Source organism: Polypterus senegalus, chromosome 1 (genome assembly GCF_016835505.1).
Source record: "Polypterus senegalus isolate Bchr_013 chromosome 1, ASM1683550v1, whole genome shotgun sequence".
NCBI lineage: Eukaryota > Metazoa > Chordata > Cladistia > Polypteriformes > Polypteridae > Polypterus > Polypterus senegalus.
In genome coordinates this window covers 313,265,907-313,278,080 of record NC_053154.1, presented here as the reverse complement: position 1 = coordinate 313,278,080, position 12,174 = coordinate 313,265,907, and the positions used below count along the sequence as shown (strand labels likewise).

General features: G+C 42.4%; 1 protein-coding gene across 1 annotated transcript in view; it reads left to right on the top strand.

The window, feature by feature from the left end:
• Nucleotides 1–1,360: 1,360 nt before the first annotated feature.
• Nucleotides 1,361–12,174, top strand: part of LOC120516509 (tumor susceptibility gene 101 protein-like) — a 48,288-nt gene continuing 37,474 nt past the window's right edge. The window contains exon 1 of the mRNA XM_039738266.1: nucleotides 1,361–1,706. Within this exon, the coding sequence (XP_039594200.1) occupies nucleotides 1,668–1,706 (39 nt within the window). The 5' untranslated portion in view covers nucleotides 1,361–1,667. The remainder of the gene's footprint in view (nucleotides 1,707–12,174) is intronic.

Below are 12,174 nucleotides of genomic sequence, written 5' to 3'. Positions count from 1 at the left end.
CCCCTCTCGTGGTCTGACCTTCCATGCATCCCTGGTCATCTGCCACAATATATATATATATATATATAGTGACCAAGGAGGACAAAAAGTCATTGTTCAAGCACCAGCTGGGTCAGCCCCTTTAACATATTCATTAAATAGAGCAGAAAATTTGAGCCACAAGCGCAGTAAAACACAAATGTTTACCGTCGTCTCTGGCACTGGTCTTTTGGTAATTCACGGATTTATCACACTAGAAGGCTGGGTCCATAAAAACTCCCTGCTTCTCTTGACGCCTGCTTTTAAGGTGTCACGGGTGGAAGGGGCGTGGCCTACCCTGGCTGTGGTAGGTGGGGCTAGGTCCTGTCACCAGTCTTTTTCTTCAGACTAGATTGGAGGAAAAGGAAGCCATGGTTTACAATAGAGCCCCCTCTTGGCCTGAGGTGGTAGTGTTTACCTCAGCAAGGCCAGTAAGATGATCTCTAGGTGCACATGTGACTCAAGTTAAACAATATACTCCCTGTCTCTCTCTCTCTCTCTGTGCACACACACACACACATATATATTTTTGAGTACTTACCAGATTGTACCTAAGTGCACTCTGCCATTGTTCCATTAAGTTAATAAAGCTATTGTAATAATCATTACCTGGATGTCTTTTTCCATATTAAAAACTGTAAACCTACTTGTGTCCACCCATGTGTATATATATATATATATATATATATATATATATATATGAGGGGCGTTCAAAAAGTTTCCACACTTTTTTCAACTCTATTTATTGAGAATTTCAAAAACAAATGACATCCCTTTTCTACAGTCGCCTTCTTTTTCGATTCAATTTTCCCAGTCACATGACGCTCTCAGACACGACCAATTACTTCTCCTCCCACCTTCGCCGTTTCTAACAAAAATATAAAAGTGCGAAAACGTCCCTTGTGTGTGTATGTGTGTATATATATATATATATATATATATATATATATATATATATATATACACATGCACACTGTATTTAATACTACTATATATTGTGTGTATGATTATATTTTGCGTACTTGTCATTTCTGTTTTTATTTAGTATACTTTTTGTCAATTGGTAGGACTTTTGGATACTTTTATAACTCGGCTCAATATTATTTTGAAGAAATTGGGTTAATAGGATTTTTGAGCTTTGTCGGACTGAATGGCCTGTTCTCGTTAAAATTCTTCTAATATTCTGAGGAGCAAGCAATTCCGAATTTAATTTTACATGATTATAGTCGTGACTTTTCTCTTATCATTTCTCTAAAGAAACTTCATTTCCCAGTCGCCAACAGGGAACGCATGCGTATTTGTGCTCGCAAGTATAACAAGTCCGCAGGCGGAAGTGACCTACACTTCCTGTTTAGAGGTGGTGGCGTCATCATGGTTGGTCATTTTATGGTTTAGTTTTCTTTCCCTCGTTCCTGATATTCATGGGGAAACGACACTGGAACCGTGTGTGAATTTTTAATTGCAGCTGAAAGTGAAACGGTTGGCTGTATATTCTCTCCTGAGGTGTGCGCGGGCTGGGCGTTTAAAAGGAGGACGAGACTGAGTTGTCGAGCTCCGGTAGTTAGAGCGATCGGGCCTCGGGAGTTCGGCTGTTTCATCTGCTGTATCGATTACGAAGAACGACCGACTCCCGGAAATCAGCTGCGGTGATGGCGTCTGAAAGCGCCCTGAAGAAAATGCTGTCAAAGGTGAGTAGGTCGGGGCCACTGATGTAAGTAAGGACTGAAGCGTCACGTCAATTTGCACATTTCTTTACATGGTTAAAGTGACTCGGGTAGGGGCTTATTAAGGCAGACTTTACTTTAATATGTATAGCGCCTTGCTGGAGTGATATAATCCTGAGGTTCTTTACATAATAATATTTATTGTGTGTTTGGTAGACGCCTTTGTCAGACTTGCCCTACAACTTCCATGGACACGTTATAGTTGTTTACCGGCATTTGTAGCCGTCAGCGCTCCAGCAGGATAACCGACTTGCTAACTTGAGCCCGCAGCCTGCTGCGCCTGACTGACTGGGCGAGAGCTATTGACTCTTGTCTTTTAACGCGTTTCTCGTCATCTCCGCACTCGCATGTAAAAGGACGTCGGAAGTCATCCAGTGTTACTTCTTAAACCCCGAATATTTATTTTGCACACTGTTGACACCATTCCAGCGCAGTACGAGTGTGTCCTGTTTTTGAACAGTTTGGTGAAGTGAATTTACGGAGAGAATCATCATGTGTAGATTGAAGTGACAGACATGCATCCGTCTTCTAAACCTGTTGTATTCTGAGCAGGATGGTGGGGAAGCTGGAGCCTGTCCTAGCAAGTAGAGGACACAAGGCAGGGTGAAAACACACACACACGGGGGTCAGTTTAGCATCACCAATCCACCTAACGTGCACGCGTTTGCACTGTCAGAGGAAAACGGAGCACCCTGGTGGTGACCCCATGGGGACACGTGGAAGAACATCCAAACTACAAAGTGAGGACCATGATGCGAACTCCAGCCTCCATGTTGTGAGGAAGCAGCAGCACTGCCACCATTGTGCTGTTCAATTGACCTGTTTTGCAGTGAATAGAAGTTAAAAGTGGTGTCCCTCAGTGACAGTGTTGGAGTCACTGCTGTGTTTGATATGTAAATAATCTGCAGTAAGAATATCAATGACAAGCATGGTTTTTTTTAGTCTGTTTATGTTAAGCAGTACAGTGAACCCTCATTTATTGCGGTTAATCTGCTCCAGACTGTACCGTGATAAATGAATTTTCGTGAAGTAGAATTCTTTATTTATAAATCGAATATTTTTGCAGTTAGAGTATAGAAAACCTGTTTACGACCATCTAAATACGTTTTTTAACATTATTAGAGCCCTCTAGACATGAAATAACACCCTTTAGTCACCATTACACTCGTATTACCCAATATTAGAGAAAATAAGACATATTAGACGTTACAAATATCATATTACTAGGTTCACCCTAACCCTTTTAAGGCAACCGACTTTTATCCTTAATTTGTATGCGCTTCATGTGTACATCAGGCATGTACAGTGGGTACGGAAAGTATTCAGACCCCCCTTCAATGTTTTACTCTTTGTTATATTGCAGCCATTTGCTAAAATCATTTAAATTAATTTTTTCCCTCATTAATGTACACACAGCACCCCATATTGACAGACAAAAAAAATAATTTTTGAAATTGTTGCAGATTTATTAAAAAAGAAAAACTGAAATATCACCTGGTCCTAAGTATTCAGACCCTTTGCTCAGTATTTAGTAGAAGCCCCCTTTTGAGCTAATACAGCCATGAGTCTTCTTGGGAAAGATGCAACAAGTTTTTCACACCTGGATTTGGGGATCCTCTGCCATTCCTCCTTGCAGATCCTCTCCAGTTCTGTCAGGTTGGATGGTAAACGTTGGTGGACAGCCATTTTTAGGTCTCTCCAGAGATGCTCAATTGGGTTTAAGTCAGGGCTCTGGCTGGGCCATTCAAGAACAGTCACAGAGTTGTTGTGAAGCCACTCCTTCGTTATTTTAGCGGTGTGCTTAGGGTCATTGTCTTGTTGGAAGGTAAACCTTCGGCCCAGTCTGAGGTCCTTAGCACTCTGGAGAAGGTTTTTGTCCAGGATATTCCTGTACTTGTCCGCATTAATCTTTCCCTCGATTGCAACCAGTCGTCCTGTCTCTGCAGCTGAAAAACACCCCCACAGCATGATGCTGCCACCACCATGCTTCACTGTGGGGACTGTATTGGACAAGTGATGAGCAGTGCCTGGTTGTCTTCACACATACCGCTTAGAATTAAGGCCAAAAAGTTCTATATTGGTCTCATCAGACCAGAGAATCTTATTTCTCACCAGCTCAGAGTCCTTCGGGTGTCTTTTAGCAAACTCCATGCGGGCTGTCATGTGTCTTGCCTCTCCTCAGTGTGTGGAGACAACCAGGCACTGCTCATCACTTGTCCAATACAGTCCCCACAGTGAAGCATGGCGGTGGCAGCATCATGCTGTAGGGGTGTTTTTCAGCTGCAGGGACAGGACGACTGGTTGCAATCGAGGGAAAGATGAATGCAGCCAAGTACAGGGATATCCTGGACAAAAACCTTCTCCAGAGTGCTAAGGACCTCAGACTTGGCCGAAGGTTTACCGTCCAGCAAGACAATGACCCTATGCACACAGCTAAAATAACGAAGGAGTGACTTCACAACAACTCTGTGACTGTTCTTGAATGGCCCAGCCAGAGCCCTGACTTAAAGAGAATTGAGCATCTCTGGAGAGACCTAAAAATGGCTGTCCACCAACGTTTACCATCCAGCCTGACAGAACTGGAGAGGATCTGCAAGGAGGAATGGCAGAGGATCCCCAAATCCAGGTGTGAAAAACTTGTTGCATCTTTCCCAAGAAGACTCATGGCTGTATTGGCTCAAAAGGGGGCTTCTACTAAATACTGAGCAAAGGGTCTGAATACTTAGGACCAGGTGAGATTTCAGTTTTTCTTTTTTAATAAATCTCCAACAATTTCAAAAATTCATTTTTTTGTGTCTCAATATACTGTGTGTACATTAATGAGGGAAAAAATTAATTCAAATGATTTTAGCAAATGGCTGTAATATAACAAAGAGTGAAACATTGAAAGGGGGTCTGAATACTTTCCGTATCCACTGTAAGTGTAGGGAATGAGAACATTCTCCCGAAAACCTAAATTTTTTTTTATCCCCTCAAGTGCCTGCCCAAAGTCGTACAATGTCGGCTCGAATCTGTACCGCTAAAGACGGAGTTTCATGCACTAAATAAGCTATAGATGAGAATAAGCAAGCACCATCTCCCCTGATATTTACTACGCGGTGAGGCATTTGTACTCCATCAACATTAATTATTTCCAGAGACATAATTTTGTCTATTTTTCCAGCGAATCGCGCACAAAAGCAAGGGAACGATGACAGCACCAGAACTCTGCTCACATCGCGTCGCTTCGTACCTCAAGCCGCAAGTAGTAAGTTTGTGATAAGCGGAATACCGCTACGCTTTGCACTCACGGGACGGAAGGACAATCCCGACCGCTTTTATATAGTAGATTATTGTACTGTACATTTAATTACACACACACACACAGTTCTTACACACAACCACTAACCTATGAAGGCACGACCTCAGTAGGAGAGTCTTCAGAGGTGGTGCAGTATCTTCAGCAGGTGCGTTGTTGTCTTCTTCCACTGAAGGAGTACTAGGAGTAGGCAGTGGGTGCCTGGGTGTGTGGCTGAAGAACATCTTGATAGGCAGTTGCTGACGCTGTCTTTTCATATGCGTGAGGAGGCTTTTGTAGGGTATTGCCATCTTTGATCATATCCAAGAGTTTCACCTTCTCCTGGATAGTAAGCATCTTCCTCCGGCGCTTAGTTTTATTGTCAGAAGGCTTAGAAAAAGCAGCACGTTTAGGAGCCATCGTGGGGCTTAGATAAAAGTTCTCAGAAAGCGCAATGCGTAGTGACGTAAGCGTGTATGAGAAAAAATCGCGATAGAGTGAAGCCGCGAAAGTCGAAGCGTGATATAGCGAGGGATCACTGTACTGGAATGGTAGTGCCTCACCAAAGAGCTTCTGGTCACCGTTCAGGGAATGGATGGAGAGGTGATGCACTGCTACAAAGTACTTTTGGTGGTCGGTATCCACATCAATGACTGGAGAAGAAAGAACAGAGAAGACTTTTTTGTTTTCTTAGGAGACTGCGTTCCTTTAATGTGGGAGGTGACGTCCTTCACATCTTCAACACGTATGTGGTGGGCCAGTAACAACGCTTAAAGAGAGGCCCACTAAATCAACAGGTTAATTAAAAGGGAACTCTGTTATAGGACACTCTCTGGGGGTTGTAGTGAAGGAGAGGATTTAAAACCAAACTGAGTGCCATTATGAACAACGCTGCACGTCCTGTCTCTGACGCAGTAACACCAAGGACTTGCAGACAGCAAATCGTTCGGCAGAAGTTTGTCAAGAAACATGATTTTTTTTTTTTTTTGGGAGGGATGGTGACATTTTGTCCATTGCACCAACGGCAATACTGGGACTGACAAGTCAGAAGTTTTCTTTCTTTCTAATTGTGTTGCTTTATAGTCATTCTGGTGTGTGTTCAGGCCAAAGTGTGTTTGTTTATTTACCTTCCTCCCTATTTGTTTAAAGAGCTGCTGCAAAAAGGCTAGAGATCTGCGCTGATTTGAATCCAGCAAACACCCGAATTGACTCTACTCCATTGGGCCCTCGAGCAAGGCCCTTAACCTGCCATTGCTTCGTCCTGCTTATGACGTCAATCAATCCTCCATCTTTCAGGGAAAACGTGGGGGTTAGTTGCAGGATTGGCACCCCAGCCACCATTTAAAAAAACAAAAAACACTCTTAAGGTGTCACCTTCCGCACTCGGGTCCCAGTCCAGGTAGTTCATTGTGTAGTGGGTGCTGCAACACGCTACTAGCATGTTCTCCCATCCTACACCTCTCTCTTCTGCAAAAAGCTCAATTTTTCCTTTGGAGACAAAGTTTTATCTAAGCTAAGTTCTAAATAATCTGTCATTCTGGTGTGTTTATATTTATTTAGTTACCTACTCATTTACCTATTTATGTATTACTAGTGGTGGGCAACAATTACATTTTTTAATCGCAGACAATCACATTGTTATGTGCAAAATTCAATAATGAACTCAAAAGTAATGCATTTAATGTAAAGTCATCTGAAAAAGTTTGGGACCCCCTCTTAATTCTTTGGATTTTTGTTTATCATTGGCTGAGCTTTCAAAGTAGCAACTTCCTTTTAATATCTGACATGCCTTATGTAAACAGTAGGATTTCAGCAGTGATATTAAGTTTATTGGATTAACAGAAAATATGCAATATGCACCATAACAAAATTAGACAGGTGGATAAATGTGGGCACCCCAACAGCGATATGACATCAATACTTAGCTGAGCCTCCTTTTGCAAATCTAATAGCCTCTAGACGCTCTCCTCCTATAGCCTCTGATGAGGGTCTGGATTCTGGATGGAGGTATTGCTGACTATTCATCCACATCATCTCTCCAGTTCAATTAAATTTGACAGCTGCCGAACATGGACAGCATACTTCAAATCGTCCCTTAGATTTGTGATGATATTCAAGTCAGGGGACTGTGACGACCACTCCAGAACATTGTACTTCTCCCTCTGCATGAACGCCTTTGTAGATTTCGAGCTGTTTTGGGTCATCGTCTTGTTGGAATATCTAACCTCTGCGTAACTTCAACTTTGTGACTGATGCTTGAACATTATCCTGAAGAATTTGTTGATATTGGGTTGAATTCATCCGACCCTCGACTTTAACAAGGGCCCCAGTCACTGAACTAGCCACACAGCCCCACAGCATGATGGGACCTCCACCAAATTTGACAGTAGGTAGCCGGTGTTTTTCTTGGAATGCGGTGTTCTTCTTCCGCCATGCAAAGCACTTTTTGTTTTGACCAAATAACTCATTTTTGTCTCATCAGTCCAAAGCACTTTGTTCCTAAATGAATCTGACTTGTCTAAATGAACATTGGCATACAACAAGCGACTCTATGTTTGTGCTGTAAGTGCAGAAAGGGCTTCTTTCTCATCACCCTGCCATACAGATGTTCTTTGTGTAAATTGCACTGAATTGTAGAACGATGTCCAGATACACCATCTGCAGCAAGATGTTCTTGCAGGTCTTTGGAGGTGATCTGTGGGTTGTCTGTAACCATTCTCACAATCCTGCTCATATGCCGCTCCTGTGTTTTTCTTGGCCTGCCAGACCTGCTGGTTTTAACAGCAACTGTGCCTGTGGCCTTCCATTTCCTGATTCCATTCCTTACATTTGAAACTTACAATTTAAACCTCTGAGGTAGCTTTTTGTAGCCTTCCACTAAACCAGGAGACTGAACAATCTTTGTTTTCCGATCTTTTGAGAGTTGCTTTGAGGATCCCATGCTGTCTGTCACTCTTCAGGAGAGTCAAAGGGAAGCACAACTTGCAATTGACCATCTTAAATACCTTTGACCACTCATGATTGGACACTCCTGTCTATGAAGTTCAAGGCTTGATGAGCTCATCCAACCAAGTAATCAGCATTGAGCAGTGACAGGCATTCAAATCAGCACAATGACAAGGGGACCCACATTTGTGCAAAGCCAGTTTTTACACATTTCATTTAATTTCATACAACTAAATACTGCGTCACTAAAAATCTTTGTTTAGAAAACACCGCAGTACTCAGATGTTCCTAGGAAATGAAAGGCATACCACTGTTATCTTATTTGTTGAAAGGAGAGTCAATTATTATGCAGGCTGAGACGGGTTCTCAAACTTTTCCAGACTGTATTTGATTTGCAAATACTTTAAACAATTAAGGTGCTTTTAAACAGTATTATTATTATTATTATGAAATTTAAATTAGTAGTAGTAGTATTCCCTTTACCCCTCAGAAGCACTAAGGGTTCTCAAGGAGAGCAAACGTAAATATCGGCAGTTTCTTTGCAGCCTTTGTCGCTTTTCATAAAGCGTTCGACTCAGTTAATCGAGCTGCCCTGTGGGACATTCTGAGGGTTTGTGGGATCCCCTCGAGGTTGCTGGATATCGTGGCCTGCCTGCACACTGGTACTATGAGTGCTGTGTAGAGTGGAGGCAGAACCTCTGTTTTTTCCCAGTTGATTCTGGCAGGGCTGTAGAGTTGGTAGATAAATCCTTCGACTCTGAATCCTTAGTTTCTGGTATTTAATATTCAAATGTATTTTCCATGTTGCTTAAAGGAAGGCAACATACACATCATTTAACCAAAGAACTACCGGCTGGGAAGCTGACTCTCTCTACCGTATTGGCCAGTTTAAACAAATGACAAGAACCCCTGAAAACACATCCGGCCATAGCACACACCTCCACCTACATCATTACACTTGTGTACACTCAAATGAACTTGTTAAACACATTATATCTGAAATAAAATGAAAACCCTTTTTGTAATGTACCATAATCCAGATTACAATTATGACTCCTCAACTCCGACTCCACAGCCCTGGATTCTGGGGTTCGTCACGGGTCTGTTCTGCTCCTACTCTGTTCAATGTCACGTGTGCTTTGTGGCTGACGTGTGCTTTGCAAACGCTAGAGTCTGTTGAGAGTTGTTGGTTTGTTCTGTGGTGTGAGATTTACATTAAAAAAATACATTTTGCTCTTAAAAACTTGGGTTTTGGTTGCCTCTAAGGAACCGTGTGGGAATTTTTAAAGCTTTTTTCCCTTTAGAAGGGGTTTTTTGCTTTTTTTTCGCCCGCACAAGAGCAAAAGTAGCTGGGTGTTTGGAAGTGCGCTTGGAAAAGTTATTTGTACTTGTACTTGTTCTTTTTCTTGTTATCTGTATTTGAATTAGCATCGAGGCGGCAGGGTAGAAAGCAGCAGTAACTGATATCGGCATTTGTAAATAAATAACCGCGTCGTCGTAACAGCGATTCCTTAGTTTAAAGGAAAAGAAAAAAAGGCCGCGGCTGACTTCAAAGCAGTAAAAGGTGGAAACTCAGTAGTGCGCAGGTAAGCGGCCTGCGTTAAGACACCGATCAGGCACAAGGAGCAGTAGGAGCAAATAAGGTAGTAAAGTTTTATTTATTTGTTTATTTTAGATTAAACAGTCCTTAGCGGTCCAGAGGCAGAACAGTTAAGTGGGCGACAGCGTATTGGTTCATTAATACGGGGGAATACAAACAGTGCGAGTGAAGAGCTTATAAGTAAGAAGAGCGCAAAGTTAGAAGAGACAGAGAAAAGTAAAGTTAACCTCATAGAAAGGCAAACAGCAGGCAGCTGAGAGGGAGAACAGTACAGGAGCTTAAGGGGAAAAGGTGTAAAATATCTGTAGCAGATCTTAGTGTTACCATTTAAGTTAAGGAGCAGCTGAAAGAAGAAGAAATTTAATTTTAAGAAAAAAAAAAATATATAGTTAAGGCAGCTTAGTAATCCCAAATCAAATTTTAATAATGAGGCCAGTGCAATGCAAGTCCTGTTGGATGTTGGACTTTTAGATGATGGTTTGGAAGAGCCAGTTGTCTATGAGGGCTACATCTGCAAGAGATGCCAGCTGATCCAGCACCTCGAGCTCAGGGTCGCTGAACTGGAGGAGGAGTTGGCTGACCTGCGTTGTAATAGAGAATTGGCGGACTTGGCCCAGGTGTCCTTTAGAGATAGTGTGCACCCCTAAGGTGGCGCGGAGGAGATTCCAGACCAGACAGGTAGGAATAGGTGGGTCACGGTCGCAAGGCGTAAGGTAAAGGGTGCACACTGTCCGGGGGCATCAACCCCAGAATTAGAAGTGTCTAACCGTTATCATGTCCTGGCGGAGCTGGACGGTGACTCTGATAATTCTGAGGTGGTAGGCAGGGTTGAGGAGCCCCAACGGGCCACCTCAAAACCAGTTCCCAAAAAGAGAGAGGTAGTGATAGTTGGGGACTCAATCATTAGGGGATTGAAGCGCAGGTGTGCTCCAGAGAGAGAGAGTCTCAGACGGTGTGTTGCCTTCCGGGAGCACAGGTGGGAGACCTCCTGGAAGGGTGGATAGGCTCTTGGCCAGAGCGGGTGGATCCAGTTGTCATTGTCCACGTTGGAACAAATGACATACATAAGGGTAGTCTGTCAGTTCTGCGATCCAAATTCAAAGAGTTAGGTACCAAGCTGAGGAGCAGAACTGACAAGGTAGTCTTCTCCGAAGTTCTGCCTGTGCCACGCGCCAGTCCAGGTAAGATTGAGGAGATTAGAAGGCTTAACGCGTGGCTCAAATCTTGGTGCAGGGTAGAAGGGTATAGGTTTATGGGGCATTGGGACTCCTTTTGGAACAGATGGGACCTGTTCGCCGTGGACGGGTTACATCTGAACCGGAGGGGCACCAATGTATTGGGGAGGCGTATGTGTAGGCTAGTCGAGGATTGTTTAAACTAGGGAATGGGGGCAGGGAGTTTAGGACAGGCCAGATTTAGATCTATACATGGAAGAACAAACAATGGTGTAGAAATAAAAATGCATAGTAATGTAAATTTTAAGCAAACACGTAAAGATAGAAGGATTAACACATTAAAAATAGCTTGCCTTAATGCTAGAAGTATCAAAAATAAGGTAAGTGAGTTGGAGTTGTATGTAGCAGAGCACAATTATGATATTATAGCAATAACGGAAACCTGGCTAAATAACAAAGATGGGGATGAGTGTAACATAGAGGGATACACATTTTTAGGAAGGATAGACAGAACAGAAAAGGAGGAGGGGTTGCTGTTTATGCCAAACAGGAATTAAATGTAAGTCATCTTCAGTTGGATGATGAGCCCCATCTTAGTGAGGACATGTGGCTTCGCCTGGAAAATATTAGGGAAAAGGTCTCATTTTAGGAGTGTGTTATAGACCACCCAATTCAGACAGTAATTTCAACACACATCTTTTAGTAATATCAAAAGGCAAGTTTACAGGGGATATTATAGTCATGGGGACTTTAATTATCCAAATATTAACTGGGATAACCTTACAGATGGAGGAGCACAAGAGCAGGAGTTTTAGAAGTAATCAGCGACTGTTTTTAACACAGCATGTTAAAGCACCAACAAGGGGTGAAGCCTATCTGGATTTAGTATTCTGTAATAATCAGGATAGAATTGAGGGTGTAGAGGTGATTGAACCACTAGGGTCAAGTGACCATAATGTAATACAATTCTCAGTATTTTGTAAGAGTACAGATGCAAAGACTAAAATTGTTAAGTTGAACTTTAGTAGGGCTAATTTTGAGCAGATGCACAAAGTCTAAGTAGGATAGACTGGGATAAGCTTTTAAATGTGGAGACAGTCGAGGAGCAGTGGAACAGGTTTAAAATGTTTTACATGTAATGCAGGACAGATACATACCTAAATTTGGAAGTAATAGGAAACTAAAAAACTCCACGATGGATTAATAAAGATTTAAAAAGAAGTTGCAAAGGAAAAACTGCTGTATAAGGCATATAAGACTAATGACTGCAAAGAGAACCGTAGCGTATGAGAAAATGAGGGCAACCATTAAGAAGGATATCAGAGAGGCTAAAAGACAGTTGGAGAGGAATATAGCAGATAAGGCGAAAGAAGACCCCAAGAGATTCTTTCAGTATTTTAGTAGTAAAAGAACAGTTAAGGAGGAGGTCAAGTT